Source organism: Desmodus rotundus, chromosome 5 (genome assembly GCF_022682495.2).
Source record: "Desmodus rotundus isolate HL8 chromosome 5, HLdesRot8A.1, whole genome shotgun sequence".
Taxonomy (NCBI): Eukaryota; Metazoa; Chordata; class Mammalia; order Chiroptera; family Phyllostomidae; genus Desmodus; species Desmodus rotundus.
Window position 1 is genome coordinate 5,110,770 of NC_071391.1, and position 18,495 is coordinate 5,129,264.

The following is an 18,495-nucleotide window of genomic DNA, read 5'->3' on the forward strand; positions in this document are numbered from 1 at the left end:
GGCCTGCAGCTCCCCTCCTCCTCCACCCCTCCTCCTCATCCACCTGCAGGAACTCGACAAAGAACATTGGACTGGGACTCAGGGACCCATGTCCCCAAAGCAATCAGGTCTTCCTGAGACATTCTGGGGAGGTAACGGGGAAGATCGGGTCAGCTGTAAGCCTCCTTCCACTTTGAATTGCTTGAGGTCTCTGCATCGTGGTGCGCACGGCCCAAGCCTGTCTGGTGTACGTGTGGCCTGGCTGCTGGTTAGCTGGTAGACTTTGGGCCAGCTGCCTACCTTTGCTCTGCAGGTGGTGATGCCCCGCACCTCAGAGGGTGGCTGGAAGATCAAGTGAGCAAATGTGATTACACACGGGTGTGCCTGGCACAGAACAAGTGCTGCGCAGGTGGGGCCCTCGCCACAGGTAGGTGTCCAAGCTGGAAGTGACATGAACCTTCTGTCCCATTATTTGGGAATGTGACTCTTTCTCCTGCGGTCCTGGCAGACTGCTGGGAAGAGGATCCAGGCTGGACCCCCACTGAAGGCAGCGGCCCAGTGGAGAGCCACATGTCAGGATGTGGGAGCATGAGGCAGGTGGAAAGACCAGGGGCTGGTGGCGGGGGAGGAGGGGAGTGGTCCTGCCGCAGCCAGGTGTCAGCAGGCACTGACTGCCGAGACCAGAGGCAGGCCACTTAATCTGTCTGCATCAGGTCCTCGTCTGAGGCCACTGATAACCGTGAAAGGGTAAAGCTTTGAGTAGAGTGCATCAATTGTTTTTGATTAATTTTCATGCAAGTGGAAAAAGAGGCCTATAAAAAAAATCAGAGACAGAAAAAGTTTTGATTTTAATAGTTGGGGAGAAAGTTACAAAATAAAATAGATAACAGAGCCTTGTGACTCCCTCCAGTTGTCAACAGACACAGGGATACAGACACGTAAACAAACAGAGCTTCCAGATAATGTTATTTTATCTATGGAATACAGCAGCTCCCACACACTCTAAAGTAAAATAAAACAAGAGTCTTCCATTCGGAGGGAATCGGCGAGGCTCCTGGCCCTCAGCTGGGGCTGTGCCGATGCTGCTCTCCCTGGCCTGGGCTTGTTCTGCCTGGGGTTTGGCTTCAGGGGCAGCCCGGCAGGCTGGCTTCCATCCCCGCCCAGCTCTCCCCTTGGGCCCACCCCTGTTTTCTGTTACTAGCAGGAAACCCAGCCAAGCCAGGGGAGCCTAGAGGAGTCCCTCAGGTGGAGCCAACAGGCCCAGAGATGGTAGCTCTCTCTTTAGGGGCTCGAGACCCAGCCTTGCTATTTCAAAAACAGAAAAGAAGCTACAAATATAACTTATTAACTGTCAGAAAAAAGTTACAAATATAATTTATTAGCCATCTAATACTGTCCTCCCTCTGCAGGTTTCTGATGTGTCTGCTTGCCATTCTGTCTGGTTTTTTGGCTGTTGTCCTAGGGGTTTTGAGTCAACTAGGCAAAGAGAGGGCCTGGCTGCCGGGCCCCGCCTCTCCTCAGCGCTTCCGGCCACGCACTCTGGGCCTCTCGGAGATGCATCCCACCTGGCTCACCCCTCAAGCTCTAGCTGGGCCAGGCCTTGACCTCCAGAACGGTGAGCTGTTCCACAAAAGGTCTGTCATCAAGAGATGAGGGGGCCCTTGGTCACCCAGCCTTGCCTAGGAAGGGTGTAGGCGGGAAGAGCAGATGTGATGGGCTATCCTGGCAGAGGGGACAACCCTTTCTACCAGGGTGGTGTGTCCTCCGGGCAGGGCCAAAGGAAGGACCGAGGTTAAACATCTCAGGCTGTACCATCGGGTGCGGCAGGGCAGCTGCCCCAGAGCCTCGGCCTAGGAGACGTGTAAAATGTCTTGGATAAATAGAACCTTGCAGGGAGGGAGATAAGCCAGCTCTGTTCTCGCTTAAAAATAGTCATCATCGGCACCAAAAATATATTAATATCTGTACATTTGCCATCTTAAAAAAAAAGGAAATAAAGTTTCCTTGGCACCTAGTCACTGATTTTAAAAATGAGGTGATACGTGGAAAGACCTCCTCTGTGCGCACGCACACACATCAAAAGCCTCCGTGAGCGCATCCCCACGGAGGGCCGAGCCCCGGCGGCCCTGGGCATCAGGACCACTGCCAAGCACGTCGTCCCCTGCTCCACCGCTGCTGCCGTAGTTCAGAGTGCTTTTTGCCAGCGATCCTGTCTCTGCCGTGCATGAGGGACCAGCAGCCCCTGCCCCTTGAGGGGGAAGGTCACAGGGCCACCCTGCCATACCTCCTCTGGGACGGAAGTCCCGGCCTGCCCCTTGCCCCAGACTCACACACATCTGCCCGGGCTCGGATTGGCCTCTGCACATAACGTGCAAATGCAAATGAGCACAGGTCAGTTTGGGGCTCGAGGGGGCACGTGTGCCGGGGGGTCCAGTCCTGGTCACCGTGTTCCAGAAAGGGGCCACAGGAGGGTGGCCGGCCAGGCAGCAGGGTGGTGAGGCCGGGGTGGGGCTGCTCAGAGGTGGTGGTTGCTCTGCAGCAGGGAGGTGACTGTGTTCTGCAGCGCCACGGCCACCTTCTTGGAGGTCTTGCGCAGCAGCGGGCTGTCGGGGTGGTGCTCCTTCAGGTGCAGGATGTGGCCCTCCTGGCTCTCGGACGTGCAGCCGCACTCCTCGCACACGTACAGCTTGGCCCGCCGCTCCTTGTACGCGTACTTCTGCTGCACGCCATGGATCTTCTTGAGATGAGACTCCAGTGAGCAGCGCTGCGTGAAGGCCTTGTCACACAGGCTGCACTTGTAGGGCCGCACACCTGCAAGGAGGACAGGGCTGGGCATCAGGGACCTGAGGGCAGCTTCCCGGACACAGAAAGGCCATGCTGCCCGACTCTGGGGACGAGGAAGGGACGGAGGCCTGTCCATCTCCAGCTCCCCAAGTGACCTAACTGCAGAGCTGAGGAGGACTTCTTCCCTGAGCTCCAAGACGCCCCTCCCAGGCCACCCGTCACCCAGGCAGCAGGCCTTGCTGCAGGTTCCCACGTGGCCTCCAGCAGCCGCCCACCCACGGGGCTCCACTCACCAGTGTGGGTTCGGACGTGTCTCTTCAGGTCGAAGGTGTCATTGAAACCCTTCCCACAGTAGGTGCAGAGGTGCCTCTTGACATCGTTGTGACACTTCATGTGGCGATTCAGCATGCGCTGGTAGGTGAAGGTCTTCTGGCAGATGTGGCAGGTGAAGAGGTCCCCACTGGAACTGTCCCCCAAAGTCACCTGTGGGCAAGGACAGCCTCTGTGAGCTACCCAGCATTGGGACTACAGACTGGCAGGTTGGGAGGCCACAAATGCTAGCCCCCAGACCCCCTGAGAAAAGCGCTGCCCACCCAGGAGGCCACATCTCTGTGCCGCTGGCTCACAGAGATGAGCAGAGACTGGGCTGGAGGAACCTTTGGGTCAGTGTCGCCTCCCATGCAGTTCCCAAGCCCCCTTTCAGGACTACCTCCCAGCCCCCCTTTCCTGGAGATGAGCGGCCAACCCCCTACATAAACAGCCCTATCACTCCTCACCAACTCTACCTGCTAGCAAGTGCTCCCTCTGACTGAGCCCACATCCTTCCCTGTAGGTTCTCATTCTATGCCTTGGGACAGGGAAAAATGCCCGTGGCATAGTCTCCTGGGCAGCCTTCCCGGGCTGAGGCCGCCACTGTGAGCCTGGAGGCGCCTCGGGGGCAGCCCAGCCCCCTGGTTTTACTTGAGCCAGGCCTGATGTGGTATGGTTTGAGTCCCTTTGCTATTCTGATGACTCTCTTGCTTACAAACATTTTTCTTTTTTTTTGTAATTACGGAAAATCTCAAATCTATTCAGAAGTGCAGATGCGGTCGCAGCGCTCCACCTCCGTTAATGTTGAGGTTGCTTGTACTTTGTGGGATGCCCATCGCTGGCAACCCCTCCTGGGCTCCCCGGGCACCAAGTGCGCCTGGTCACACTGCCACTCCTCCTTCTGTACTGCCCTGGCACTCGCCAAGTGCCTGCTGCTGCCAGCCAGCCAAGACCAGGACTCACTCCAGCACACCAGCTCTCCTGCGCCCTCTGGTCTCTCTGCCCGCCCTCCCTACCCACTGGGCACAATGCTGGGAGGGGCCGTGCAGGGACGAGGAGCACTGCGCTGGCCCACCGGCCAGCCGCATGTGTCTCGGTGGCTCCCCTGGAGTTACAACACACGTCTGGCCTGTGCAGGTGACAGAGGGACAGACAGCGCCCCTGCCAGTTTCTCGCAGTCTTTCAGCACATAGGGCAGTGCTTTGCGAGCCCTGCCACAAGATCCATTCTGGCAGGTGCTCCCCATCCTGGACCTTTCCCGAAGGCAGGTCCAGCCAAAGACAACCCTGCCGTTTGTGTGTGCTCCTCGAAAGCGGGGGCATTTCCTTTGCCTGGTGCACAACTTCCTGCTTCCGCTGCTGAGCGCAGCGGGGCACCCACCAGGCCTTCCCTAGATGCAAGGCCTCGGGTGCTGTCGAAAGCAGCACCCCTGGGCAAGGTGGGCAGTCAGCCACTGAGCAGACTCCAGACCTCACTTGCATTGCAGCCCAGAAGGAAGGCCAGGAGAAGCTGCTAAGCTGGCCTCCGGTCTCTCTGATTTTGCGAGGACTTCGGTATAAAGAGGTGGCTTTCCTTAAGGCTCTCCTTAAGTCCCAGAATGGACTCCAAAGGGTTAAATGTCTTTGGAACCCCACTGCTTCTTCCCAGTGCACGTCATTGTCACTCCGGACCCACTTTTCTTCCAGCCCCTGTCTAGGCCCCAGCGAGGTTCACTTTCTTTGCAAAAGCCTGGACCCAGGCCCAGGGCCAGCGTCTACCTAGGTTCCAAGTGCCACCCTCTGGGCCACACAGGGGGCCACCGGCACGGCTCTGTTCCTCCAGATGGTGTGAGATCAGTACCTTCATCTTGGTGCGCAAGAAGCCATGGTCTCTGCTCTGGGCGTCTACCAAGCGGCCCATGTCTTCAGAGGGCAGCTGGGCCACCACGCAGGGTCCAGAAGCCACGCTATAGCTGGAGTCCCGAAGGCTCATGTCCAAAGCCATGGGGCAAGAAGGGGGCTCAGCCACTGACGGCTCCGGTTCTGGGTAGGGCTGTGCTGAACAGAAGCCCAGGCTGACTGCAGAGAGAAGGAGAGCCGGATGAGGGGATTGGGGGAGAAAAAGAAGGTTCCGTGGTATTTCAGGAAGGCTCCCTGGCAATGAGCTGGCTGGAACCTGGAGCCTCCATCCCACCCCTCACAGGCACGCCGCAGAGCGTGGCTCCCCCCAGCCCACTACACGCTGCACCTCCCTCCTGCCCCATTAGGGTAATTACAGGTGACGCCAGCCAAGCGCCACGACCCACAGGCCTGCCCGCTGAGTAATTTGTGTCTTAGCGGAACTGGGAGGACCAAACCTGCCCTACCAATTATCCCTCCAGAGTTGTCTGCCTGCCCCACCTGGGCCAGTCCCTCTGGATTCCAGGCCTCATCCATGCTCCTGCCTGGACAAAGGGCACCACGGGAGGCCCTGCACCCAGGGACTAGTCCCCACCCAAGAAGGGTTTCTGGTGGCCTGGGCCACTCTGGGCCTCTCCTCCAGGCAGATTTAACTGCTGGCCTTGGCGGAGGGGTGCTCCTGGCCCTCTTCTCCTCCGGACTGGCCAGTCCCTGCTACTGTGGCCCATTAGGGCTCCAGGCTCCCTGCTCCCGCTGGCCCAGCTTGGCAGGCAAACAGGCCAGGTGGGGTGGAGCAGGGAGGAGGTCAGGGAGCAGCAGGTGGATGCTGCGTAACAGTCTCCTGGGCGGCCTGCCCAGCTGTTGCGCAACCCTCCCCCACAGCAGGGACCGCTCACTGTGGCATAGTGAGGGTTGGGCTCCCACCCTCTGCAGCACCGATACCTGGCAGCCTTTGACACAGCCACTCCCCACGGCAGACACCTCACACTAAACGGGGCTGGGGAGGCTTGGCCCTAGTCCTGACGGGGGAGAAGGCGGAAGAGTTCTGAGTGACACAGAGGGAACAAGTCTCGAACTGACAGCTGGAGCAAACAGTCTAGTGTTTCAGTTTAGTCAAGATTTGTCTTCCAAAAGAGCTAAGCTCTGTACTTGAAATCCACACACTAGGAACATTTTCCAAGCCTCAGAAGGAAAAATCAAGAGAGGCCAAGAAAGAAAGAAAGAATGAGCTTCAGAGAGAGGGACTGAGAAGGTTGAGTTAGGGTGTCAGGCCCTCTGTACCTGGCTGCCCACAGCTGGTGAGCCAGAGTGGACCAGGCACCAGGGTGGGTGGGCTACTGCCCTCCCAGAACACTGTGGTAAGGCTTCCTGGGGACAGAAAGCGACGTGAGGGAAGGCAGAGGAACGTAGTGATAGCAGGTGAATAGGAGAGCACCGAAGTCACACAGTTTCGGGAGAGGCCCTGGCTCTCGCCCCCTCAAAACACAACAAAAGGCTGATGGGGAAGAATGCGCCAGCCCGCCGCCCAGAACCCGTTCTGCTGGCACTGGCGTCTGTCTGTCCGGGGGACTTTAATGAGCCACCTCATTCTGGGAGTTGATTCACTGGTGCCTGGCCCTGGCTTGGTCTCTGAGCTGGCTTGGTGCCTCCTCAAGCCCTGGATGGCTGGAAGAAAGTCCCGAGCTCTCGGGGGTCCCTCTTGCTGTAGTGACGGCGGTCTGTGTACACAGGAGGGAGGCGGTTTGTCTCAATCCAGGTAGAGACACACAGGAACGTCCACCCTCTTCTGTGTTTCAGTGTGGGAGGGCGTGAGCAAGGCTTCGGGCAGTGGGAGCCGGGCTGCACCTCCCGCACACAGACCGCAGTGAGGGGGGTCTGCCGCGACTCTCCTTCCCTTGCTCCAGTAGATGGGGAGGTTCACGTTAGGATTCCAAGGATCCAAGCCAGTGTGGGAAAAGACCCTCAGCCTGCCTCTCTCATTTCATAGAAACCTTGAAATGGCGGTGCCAAGGGACTGGGGACGCTGTGCGCCTGCCTGGCCTGGCTTCTGTGCCCCTCTACCCCTAGAGAGGGCAGCCGTGACGGCCAGGGTGGGGCTGTTTGCCTCATCCCAGCCACCCGCCAAACCTGTCTTCCTACCACCCCCGAGAGCGTGCCCCTGATGCTGCTGCACGCACAGGGAGTGCTCATCCGCGTGCCGCTCCCGTCACTGGGTATCCCTGAGTGGCAGGAGGCAGGAAGCAGAACTGGTTGGGCCCTGCCTGTGCGGCTCTGTCCCCTAATTAGATGTTTCCGGCAAGGCGGTGGCCACTGTGGCTACTCATCACCTGCCCACAGCTGTGAAGTGTGGCAAGGCCAAACCGGCCTGGCCCTCTGCTCACTCGCTGGGGGGTTTGCAGGTTCCCCTTTTGCTGGTCCAACTTGTCTCCACCTGCATGACCTTGAGCTGCTTCCTACCCAAGGGCCTTCCTCTCCCTCACCCTCAGCAAGCCCTGTCTCTCTTGGATTGAAAGCTACTGGCCCAGACACCGGACAGAGTAACAGTCCTGCTCCATCTAAGGTCTCAGGCCAGCGCTGGGCACCCAGGCTGGTCCCCAGCTCTCTGGGGAGAGACAGCCAGTGAAGCAGATGCAAGGAAGTCTGTTCTCTGACCACAGGGCTGGTGCTGGTGCTGAGCTAGCGCTGGGGTCCCCCAGCACCAGCACAGCCCAGGATGGTGGTAGGCAGCCTGACACCCTTATCAGCAAGGGCAGGGGGCCTGTGTCAGTCTCCTCCAGCCCCACCAGGTCAGCCAGCAATGCCCAAAAGGAAGCCGGTGCCAGCCAACTGGCCAAGGCCGCAGCCCTGGAAACACAATGGGCCTGTCTCCGGCCTGGCGTTTCCATTCTGTGAATGCCAAGTTTTTCTCTCAGGCATTATCTTTGCCCCATTCCCCAACCACTTTTCATGCCGCATCCACAATGAGGTTGAAACCGTGCCCCGAGGCCCTCACACTAGGTGGCCAGCATAGCCCTGGCCAGCCAGGGGCTATGCTCCCTTTGCATCCCTCTCGCCCTCCTGTCCAGCACAGAGCGGGCATCCCTGTGGGACTCTGTACAAGACGTGCTGGAAGTGAACAGCGCTCAGAAGGAAACCATACAGCGACAAAGCCAGCGCTTTGCTCCCGTGACCCCTGTGCCCAGAGGCCTCACCCTCACCAGCTCTCTTTCTGGGACAAATGGTCTGGCAGGATTCGGCCTCGGGTCACCCCAGTTAGGACAAATGGTTTGGCGGCTTGGGCACCGGCACCCTATGGGACAGGCAGGAGTCCCATCTAGCCCACTGCCCAGGCCCAAGTTGGTCTTCTACCAAGTTGTCCCCATCCACTGTCTGGCTTTCTACCCTCCCAGCCTCGCCCCTTGGAGAGCATGGCCTACATGTCCTTCACTGCCAATACTTCCCAAGGATTATAGGAATCATCACCACCAGAAGACTGATCTTTCCCCACCCCCACTCGTGTATTCTGGGACCCTGAGCTGCCTTTCTAACGTGGCCTGGAAAGTGCACGGCCGAGGTCTCCACACTGCCCCACCAGGGCCAAGCCGAGGAAACGCCAGTCTCTAGCCTGACGGCCTCCGGGGGTGGGGGTGGGGGTGCACATGTGCTGACGAACTGGCAGAACAGCCAGCAGAGGCTCTGAGGCAGCAGGGCGGGTGGCTGGGGGTCTGCAAGAGGCCCCGGGATGCTCCTGGCCAGGAGGGCGTCATTCCAGCTTCCAGGCTCCGTCTGCCTTTAGGAGCCTTTCTGGCCTTGAGACTGCACACTGCGAGCAAGGGGCTTGGAGGACCTGCTGGGAGCTTCCCCTTCAGTCCAAGGAATGGAATTTAGCCCCTGGGTACAGGTGGCCAGGTTCATCCTCAAGAAACCTGCATTACTCCCAGCACTCCACAGTCAATATTGACATAACAAAGGAGAACCGCTGGAGACCAGGGGGTGGGGAGAGGGGAGTAAAAGGCCCAAACAGGTTAGCGTTTTAACCTTAACTGCAAGCCCTTTCTTCACTCCCAGCCTGACTGGAGCCGACCCCTGCCCCCGTAGCCCTCCAGCCATTTCAGGGCTTTTCCCTGGCTTTGGGAGGAGAGTGAGGCCCAGGGAAAAGGTTCTGTCCCAGGGGTGGGGGAACCTCTTGAACTGTGCCTCAGGGAGAGAGGCTGGAGTGCTGGTCAGACTAGGGCCCCAGAGTCAGCCAGGCAGGGCCCAGCGCCTGAGTCAGTAAAGGAAACTCCTTCCAGTTCTCCGACACTTTGGGGGTCACAGAGGGCCCTGGCAGGAAGGTCAGACCTCCAGCAGTACCCTGTCCTCCTGGGCCTCTATCGGGGGAACAGCAGGGGTCAACGCTTAGCTGGTCACAACATGCCCAGTCTGTGGGGTGGGGTGAAGGAAACGTGCCCAGCTGGCTCCTGAGGTCACAGTCGACTGGTGATAGATGGCCCAGCCTGGGGACAGGCCACCACAAACCGCCCCCTCCCACCCCCAGCCATCTGAGGTACCTGAGCGTGGCCAACCCCCGAGCGTGGCCAGAGAACATTCCATTTCTCATTTCCAAAAACTGTGAGAAAACTCTCCCGTGAGCCACGAGACTTTGGAGGCAAAATTAAGTTCTTTAACTTCTGCCCTTTACTTGACCCCACAGGACTCCCCCTTGCCAGAGCCAGGGGGGTGTGTGCCACGATTCCGGCTCGCACCCTCCAGGTCAGACCCTCCTCCAGCGTCCGGGGGCCACCCTGCAGAGTGGCCTGCAGGGCCCCCGCACCGGGACGGCAGCACCAGGTGACAGACACCCAGAAGCCCTCCTCTGCACTTGATGGGACAACCCCTAGGATGCAGGTCTCCTCCGCCACCCCCACTGTGGCCACCAGAACGGTGATGGGGAGAACGGCTAGGGCGGAAGAAGTCGATGATGTCAACAAACGGAATTTCTTTGTCCTTTGTAAAAGTCAACACGTCGTCTGCTCCTGTTTGGGACATGAAATAAAACTAAAAATAACAGCACACTGAGCCTGGCGCGAGGCTCTCGGCTCACCTTTACCACAGTCCAAGTTCAGTTTATCAGATCCCAAGGAGCAGCTAAGCAGCAAGTCAAACACAGGAGAGGGAGGAGGCAGCAGGGAGGACGCGGCTCCCGTCCCTCACCAGGCCCTTCTGGGAGTGAGCGCCAGCCACCGCACCAGGGACTTGGGGCAGCAAGAAACTATGAACAGAAGCCTGGCCTGCACTCCACGCCACCTCAAGTGAGGGGCCACTCGTCTTCTCTTTTGTCTCTCTCACCCCACCAGAGTCATCAGACACTTCTGGCACATTCCCTTGTTTGTTATGTTTTTAAATTTTAATCCCCACCCAAGGACATTTTTTCACTGCTTTTTGAGAGAAAGACATAAAAAACATCTGACCCATGACCCCCCTGCATGAGGGAATGGACAGGGAAACCTAGGTAGGTGCCTGAGCTAGGGATTGAACCTGAAGCCCGTTGGTGTAGGAGCGGACACTCCAACCAACTGAGCCACACCAGCCGGGACACACAGTCCCTTGTTTTACGGAGGCTACAGAAAAGGGGTCTCAGGGCGTGAGGTAAGGTTGGGCTATGAAACACCCCAGCGCCTCAGGCCTTTGGACCCTGGTGGGTCGGCCGCGAGGATCTCACCACCATACCCACCCTCTCCTAAAATGCGTTCAGGAGAGAAACCGAGGTAAGAGCCTCCCCAGGGCCCCCACGGCCCTCATTTCGCCACTCTCCCCCAAGGCCTGGGGCGGTGCCTGGGCGCCAGCGGATCAAGGGTCAAAGTCGGTTGGTTAATTACCACCTCTCCCCCCTTGGAGGCGCTGGACTGGGTGTTCCGTACGCCCCCGCTCCACCCGCGAAGCCTGAGGAGGGGGCGTTCCGAAGGCAACCGGCTTTCTCCAGACGGAAGATTTTGGTGGGGGCGGGGAAGCCACTACGAGCAGCAGCGTCCTCGGGGCTAACTGAGGAAGATGCCACGGGAGGAGGAAACAACTCAGGTTACTTATTCAAAGTAACTCCGACGCCACGGTCAAGGCAATTTCCAAAAATAAACTGGGTGCACCAGCTTACCCCCGGCCCTTTCTCCTGGCTGAGGGGCGGCCTCCTTAACACAACTTTTAGTTCAACTGTGTTCCCCGCAAGGATGGAGGAAGCGCCTGAGAAATGATCCCACCTCTGTCTTCAGGACAAGTACAGTGCAGCCCAGCGCCTTCCCCCACGGTCTCCGCCCACCAGCCCGACCCTCACTGCGACCTTCTGGCCACCAGTGTGCTGGGGAAGAGGGGGAGGTCAGTGAAGGCGGCTTACAGTCTTAACATTCTGCACAAATCTCAGCCGAAACTCCAACTCGCTCCCTGCCCCCCAAAGTGGCATCGCTCCAGTGCCCTCTTCCCGCCTCATAAAAGTCCCGACTCTCTGGATTTACGACGCGAGAGTAGAGGGTCCCCTGAGCGGTGACACACCCCGTTGCCTCCCCTGCCCAGCAGCTCGGGCCGGTGGAGGGAGGGCGGCACTGCCGGGCCCCGTGTGTCTGGGACTGGCCCGCTCTGGGCCCGGCCGCCGGGCCTGGGAACCGCTCTCGCCCCCACCAGGAGGCCCCGGCCCCCAGCCCCCACCCGGTATCTCCTTCCGCCGCCCCTGCGCTCCCCTCCCCTCCCCCCGCGCCGCGGGCTAACGGGGCTGCGGCCGCTTAAACATTAAATCCGGTGCCGCAACTACGCAGGCCGCCAGGTTCGCACCACTGCGCCCGCAGGTCCGCCGCCTCGACGGGGACCCAGGCTCGAGAGCAGCGAGGGGCTTGGGGCCCGCGGGCCGGCGACTCACCTGGCACGTAGATCTCGCCGCGCTCCTCGTCTGGGAGCTCGCTCCAGTTCCTCTTGCACGTGGAGACGCACGGCTTCTTCACCAGAAACGCGCGAGGCATTTTCGAACCCCGATCGCCCGGCACCGTCCGCTTCCGTAACCAGAGCCGGCGCCGTCCCACCTTTCCCGAGCAGACAAGCCAAGAGGAGGGGGCACGCCAGGGAAGGAGTCGCCAAAGCGCCGCCGCGTTCCACTAAGAGACCGTGCCCAGGACTCCGCGCGCGCGCGTATCCAACTCCTCGGAAAGAGGTCCCCTGCAGCCAGGTGCACCGAACGAGAGGTAAGCGGCAGGTAAGCGTCTCCCGGCTCCACTGGCGTCCCCCGCGGCCGCTCGGGAAGTCTTAAAGTGCGAGCCGGACGGACGGGTTCACGCTTTATTGGCTCGCGGCGGTGTGTGTTGGTGGCTGGGGCGGGGAGCAGGGGTGATCTGAGCTAATTAGCTTGGAGTGACCCAGGGAGAGACGGCGCATGCGTTGGGAAATAACGGTGACAACCCACCTATTTGTTACCTGTCGAACCGGTTTTCATTCCGCTGCTGGTGAGGTGGCCTCGCGGCCTGGGCGGGGTGGCTGGGCGGGGGCGGGGGGCGGGTGCAAAGCACTCAGCACCCGGCTGCCCAACCGGCCCGGCCGCCGCCCGCGCGCACCTCCCCGCCGGGGTGCAGCGTTCGCCAACGGGAGTTTGGGAGTTTCGGAGGGAGCAGGGGAGGGGAGGAAGCAACGTTATTTGCACCGGCGCTCGCACGCTCTAGGGGTGATGAAATGAAACTCGCCCAACTGGGTCCGGCCCGGCCCGGCGCGCCCCGGGTGCCTGGGGAGGCACGAAACCGTCGGGCGGGAACGGGCGGCCCGGCCCACACTTGTTGAACCCTGCCTGGGTCCAGGTGGCCCAGGATTCCAAAGGCCTGGCTGAGCGATTCGTGGTTCAGCCCAGAGGTACTATTGCTGGGCGCGGGCTCCGCGCGGGAGGGCACGCCGTGCCGCAGAAGTGCGCCGACCGGTGGGCGGACAGACGGCTACGCGCAGGGCCGCAATAGAAAGCGAAGATCGCTGAACACTGGCCGGGAAGTGTGGAAGACTTCGTGGAGGAAGGGGCGTTTAAAACCGCTCTGATTCCACCGAGATCCCGAAAGACCCCAGGGCTTACACACGCACAAAACCCTCATGTTTGTCCCAAATGGACGGATTTCAGGTGCAGAAAGACTGGAGGGCCGCGGACTCCTTACGAAGTCAAGCCCAGCCTGTCTGCAGCCAGGAAAAACGCTCTGTCAGCTTCCCCCCATAGCCCACCCTTGGCTGAGTTTCTGCCTGGGACTCCCGCCCCCGCCCTGCAACCATTCATCATGCTTTGCCCAGTCCCCAGGCCCAGCTGGGAAGACCCACCCTCCTCCCAACCTGCCACACCCTGGTGGCCTCAGCAGAGCTTCTCTTACCAAATAACATAGTGAGGGCAGAGACAGGACCCCTTGCCCTTTGTAGCTCTCTTCCTACCCCATGGGCAAGAAACATCTCAGAGTCCCTACCACACACACACACACCCCTTCCTCACATATGAAATGTTTGCTGGAACAGATTAGGAGGAAATGAGTCTGAGAGTGAATTCATGCGGATCAAAAGTCATGAGTGAAAAGAGGGGTAGCCTACTAAGGGAGGACTTTAAGGCATCTAGTCAAAGAGGACAGGTTTTCAAGGGGTGGGGAGGCTTCCAGAGGCCCTTTGCTTCCCCTCACAGGACTTCTGGAGCATGGGGCTGGGTGGGGAGTGTGGACCTGCAGAGCAAAGGAACCTCCCCCTGTACTCCTTCCTGGAGCCTGTACGTTTAGCCAAGGGGCTTTCCTTTCCATCCTGTTTTCTGTCACCAGAGAATCCTGTCACCAGTCTCCTAGGGTCCCTGTGAAGGGGATATGGGCTTGGGCAGGGGAGTGTAATACTCACCTCCCTTCCCTCTCCCAGGGCTCTGCCTTCTGGCAGCCCTTGCCTGCCTGTCAACCTTCTGCTCTTAGCCAGTACCGTTTCATTCAACTGACATTAAGTGAGCATCTACTATGTGCTTATCTTTTGAATAAATCCTGAAGAAACATTGGCTGACAGAGTGTGTCTAGGGGAGAGGTGTATTTAGTTCATTCTCTCAATAAATACTTACTGGGCACTTTGGTTGTACCCAGTCCTGGCAGGCGCAAGTACACAGTAGGTGCTTAGTGAATGCTCCACTAAAGTCTTCAGGATGACCCTGGACACAAGAGGCAGTCTTGTGTCCAGAGGGAGTGAGCGGGAACAACTCAAATTCTCCACTTGTGGGAAGAAAGTTACACAGTGTCTGGAATGAGGCCCGCAGGAGAGAGGGGTGTTCAACCATGCTGCTCCGTCTCCATACCTATTACTGTGCCTGGCACATAGTGGGCCAGCAATTACGTTTGTTGACTGAATAAATATCCTGCTTTCCTTGACTCACGTGACCCATTCAGACTTTCTTGTTCCAGGTTTTGCGGCAGGCATGGATACAGAACAAAGTTCTTCTTTTTTTAATCCTCACCTGAGGATACAGTCATTGATTTTTAGAAAGGAAGAGAGAGAGACATCAATGTGAGAGAGCAACATCAACTGGCTGCCTCCCGTATGTGCCCCAACCGGGGGACCAAAACCGCAACCTAGTCCTGTGCCCTGACTGGGAGTCAAACAGGGCAATGGTCCAGCCAACAGAGCCCCATCGGCCAGGGCGCAAAGTTCTTTATTGTAAGGACAACGAGAGTGCAAGTTTGGTGGTAACACACAACTGGCGCTGGCTGTCAGGGAGAGACTGGAGAGTGGCGGGCACTGTGGAGAATGTGCCTATTGAAAGGGGCCGTGGCAGCCGTGTCATTTCCACACAGAAACTGCCGTGGCCACATCTGTCCATTTTCCAAGAGATGCAGAAAATCCAGATTTGTATGTGAAAGCTATCGGTTCTTAAAAGTTGACTCAATTCTTTAAAAAATATAGAATGAGTCAAGCAAAATACTTATGTGGGTCAGCTTTGACTCATAGGCTGCCGGAGTGTGGCCTGTGGTTCATGGGCACCTCTGGAACCAATGTGTGTGAACTTGGGTAGATGCCGGGCTAAATATGAGCTCCAGCCATCTGCCTCGTTTGGTCTGTATGCACAGTGCCAGTTAGACATCATTCCTTCCTTCCTCAATTTAGTCACCAAGCACTTTTTAAAAAATTTTATTGATTGGTTTTAGAGAGGGGGCGGGGGAGAGAGAGAGCGATTTGTTGTTTCACTTCTTCACGCACTCATTGTTTGATTCCTGTTTGTGTCCTGACTGGGATCGACCCCGCAACCCTGGCGTATTGGGACAACCTTCTAACCAACTGAGCCCCCCGGCCAGGCCCAACAAGTGTGCATCGAACACCAACCGGGTACCAGGCACTGGGGATTCTGTGGTGCAAGGCAGACAAAAACTAAGGAAACTCTTAGTGTGACACAGGGCTTTAACTAGTGATGGGATAGGGACTGGTGAGGGTGCTGAGATCTGAAGGAGAGGCAGGAGCCAGCTGCACAGAGCAGGGAAGAGCCTGAGCTGCACACGGAACAGCCCTGCGAAGGCCCCCGTGTGGGAGTAAGCCTTGTGTGCGAGAGGAAGCGAAGGCCACAGCGCCGGCTCTCCAGGGAGTGGGAGGCAGGGGCAACTGAGGTAGCAGAGGCAGGACCAGGCAGATCAGGTGTGGTGGGAGGGCCTGGACTCTGGTCATGGGAGAACGGAGTGTGTTGGGGGTGGGTGTGAGGGTGGCAGCCAGTAGGAGGCCAGGAAAGGAGGCCGCTCTCGAAGTCCAAGCAGGAGGAGACAGTGGCCTGGGCTGGCTGCCACTAGAGCCGTGAACGCTGACTGCAGGTGTCCTGAGTGGACACCTCTTGTTGGCATGGTGGACAGGGGTGTGAAGGAAGGGGGAGCCCCAGCAGGCAAGTGAGGACCATGCTCCCCAAAGAGTGGTGGGGGGTACCTGCCTTCGGTGCTTGGCTGCCATGCCAAGCAGCCCAGGGGAGCCAGGGAGGGGTGGGATGGAGGGGAGAGTAGGTTCGGAGCCAGCCCTCCGGTCCTCAGAGAAGGCTGCCGGAGGGCCAGACGTGTGGCGGCTGCAGGCAGGGTGGCTTCTGGAGGCTGACATGTGCTGGGGGACCAGCGGGAAGAGCGCTGGGCCATTCGGGTGCCCAGACTCTGTCTCTGGGGACGTGGCCAAAGCCACCTAGTCTGTTAAGGCCTCCGTTTACACATCTGTGAAGTGGCGGGACTCCTAGTCCCAGCTCTTCTGCTCAGAGCTGTCTAGTGACGCTGTCAGTTTGTTTTCGCCCAGAAGGCTAGAAGCCCTAGGAAATGGACTCAGCCTGAAAGCAGCCCAGCAGTGCCCCTGGCCACTGAGGCCTCTGCTCGGCCCGGACAGTGGCCTTTCCAGCCCTGTTGGACAGCAGTGCTGTGGGGGCCGCAAAGCCCCTAGCAAACTGAAGTGCCGTGGGTGGCTCTGATTCCTTCGTTTCTTGCTGAGTTCCTGCCCATGGGCCTCGCAGTCCACTGCCAGGGCAGGTCAGGCCCCTCAAGGGCCTAGTAGGGAATGGGGTTCGGGGCTGCACGCGGGCAGAAAGCTCCTGAGGTGGAGGAGGGGCCATGGGCAGAGGAGTAGGCTCCCTGGGCCAGCTGGAGCCTCGGGAATGGTGCGGGGAGAGGGGGCCCGTGGGCCCCTGGGCCTCTGCTGGAGGCAGCCAAAAGCCTGGTCCCCTCACCGCCGTGGCTGTGTGTCTGAGCTGCCGCACTTTATTTCTTCCTCACAGTTTTCGCAGCTTTTTCCATCTCGGGTACTAGAACCAGCTGGGATTCTCAGGCCGAAGCCTGGAGTCACCCTGCTTCCCTCGTCCCTCCACCCACACGCGCATCCACCAGCAAGTCCCATCAGCTCCGGAATCCACCCACCCCTCCATCTCCACGGTGACCACCCTCCTCGAGCCCCTGTCACTGCTCACCTGGACCAGTACCAGTCTCCTGACCCAGCCAGTGGGATAAAGTCCTGGAGGCTTGGTGCCTCCTGACCCCAAGCCTCTCCCTTCCTGCGGGCTCTGTGGGTTCCAGCCACACCACGTGCCTTCCGTCCACTTAACAGGCCAAAGCCTGTTCCCATGTCAGGCCTACCTTCTGCTACGCCTTGTGCCTAGGACACTTTTCTCTGATGGCTGATTGCCTCCTGTCACTCAGGTTGCAGCCAGACGTCCCCTTTCCTGAGAAGCCTCACTGACCACCTTCCTCAGCCAAGTCCTCGTCCCCTGGTCACCTCTGTCCCTCTGTCTTTGCAGCGCGTTTGCTGTCTGCCCTCCTGCCCCTGTGTGAGTTCTGCACGAGAGAGACCTCTTTGACGACGCGCTGTTAGTGGCCTTGTGCAGGTGGATTCGTGTACCGTAAACCCACCCTCTCAAAGTAGACAACCCATCGTCACAGAGACGGACAGCCATCACCCCAAGGGAAACCCCGTGCCCGTCAGTCACCCCCAACCCTCCTGACCCCTGGCACCCACCACTCTGCTTTCTCTCTATGCACCAGCCTGTAGGCATGTTCTTTATAAACATCCCTGTACCCCCAGTTCCCAGTACTATGAATATGGGTTACAGCCCCTATTTTAAATTTTTATTTATTGATTTTAGAAAGAGAAAGGAAGCGAGGGAGAGAGAATAAAAAACCCCACATCGATTTGTTGTTGCGCTTACTTAATGCTTTCATTGGTTGATTCCTGTGTGTGCCCTGACCCGAGATAGAACCCACAACCTTGGCTTATTGGGACAACGCTCTAACCCACTGAGCTACCTGGCCAGGGCCACATCCCCCATTTTACAGATGACAAACCTGAGGCCCAGGACCCCTCAGGGAACTGACTTTCCCTTTTCCAAGCCTTGTGTTTAGCATCTCCCCAGAGATACTAACTAGGCTGCACTGGGGAGGGTGGGCACCCAGCAGCGAGGTGTGGGCGTCTGTCAGGGAGGTCCCTTCTCAGCCCCCTGACTGCGGCCCACACCTGGGCACCTCTGGGAGGCCGCGTTCAGGGGTGGGCCTGCTGACTGCAGATGGCGGGAGCGCCCATGCCCTCTGTGCCGGCGGCCTGAGTTCGCTCTGTGCTTGGCCTGTGCCAGGGCATCACCCCCCACCGGGGAACAGGGTAGGGCCCATCCCAGGTTCCGGACACCCAGGAGGGGTGAGGGCAGCTGGTGTGGGAGGAGGCCCAGGTCAGGGTCAGTCAGGAGCTGTTTGCTGAAGTTCAGGCTCCACCTCTTAGGAACTCTGTGGTTTTGAGCAAGTGACTGCACCTCTCTGGCCCTTTATTTCCCCATCTGTGAATGGTACCCATTCCTGGGCACCTCGGGGCTGCTGTGAGCCTGTGAGCCCATGTGGGTGTGCCCACCATAGCACTGGGCACCACATGTGGGTGCCCCCCTTCAGACCCTGGGCCCCAAGGAGCCAAGGCTCAGAAAGACTGGTGGCTGTCAGAGGCTGAGTGGGGGCCGGGGCCAGCGTCGGGTTTCCTGACCCTTTGAAGCCTGTTTCTTCAACTGTAAAAGGGGTTTAATAATCAGTCCTCCGTCCCCGTGAGAGGCGAGGGCTGGGACGTGCAGTTATCAGCACCCTCTGGA

At 58.8% G+C, this 18,495-nt stretch overlaps 1 protein-coding gene across 1 annotated transcript; it reads right to left on the minus strand.

The window, feature by feature from the left end:
- Positions 1 to 804: 804 nt before the first annotated feature.
- On the minus strand, positions 805 to 12,270 carry OVOL1 (ovo like transcriptional repressor 1). The gene is made up of 4 exons (XM_024574312.4): positions 11,812 to 12,270; positions 4,912 to 5,129; positions 3,057 to 3,246; positions 805 to 2,790 (listed from the first exon to the last, which is right to left on the minus strand). The coding sequence occupies exons 1-4, from the start codon at positions 11,909 to 11,911 to the stop codon at positions 2,495 to 2,497; spliced, it is 804 nt and encodes a 267-aa protein (XP_024430080.1). The 5' UTR covers positions 11,912 to 12,270; the 3' UTR covers positions 805 to 2,494.
- Positions 12,271 to 18,495: the final 6,225 nt, after the last annotated feature.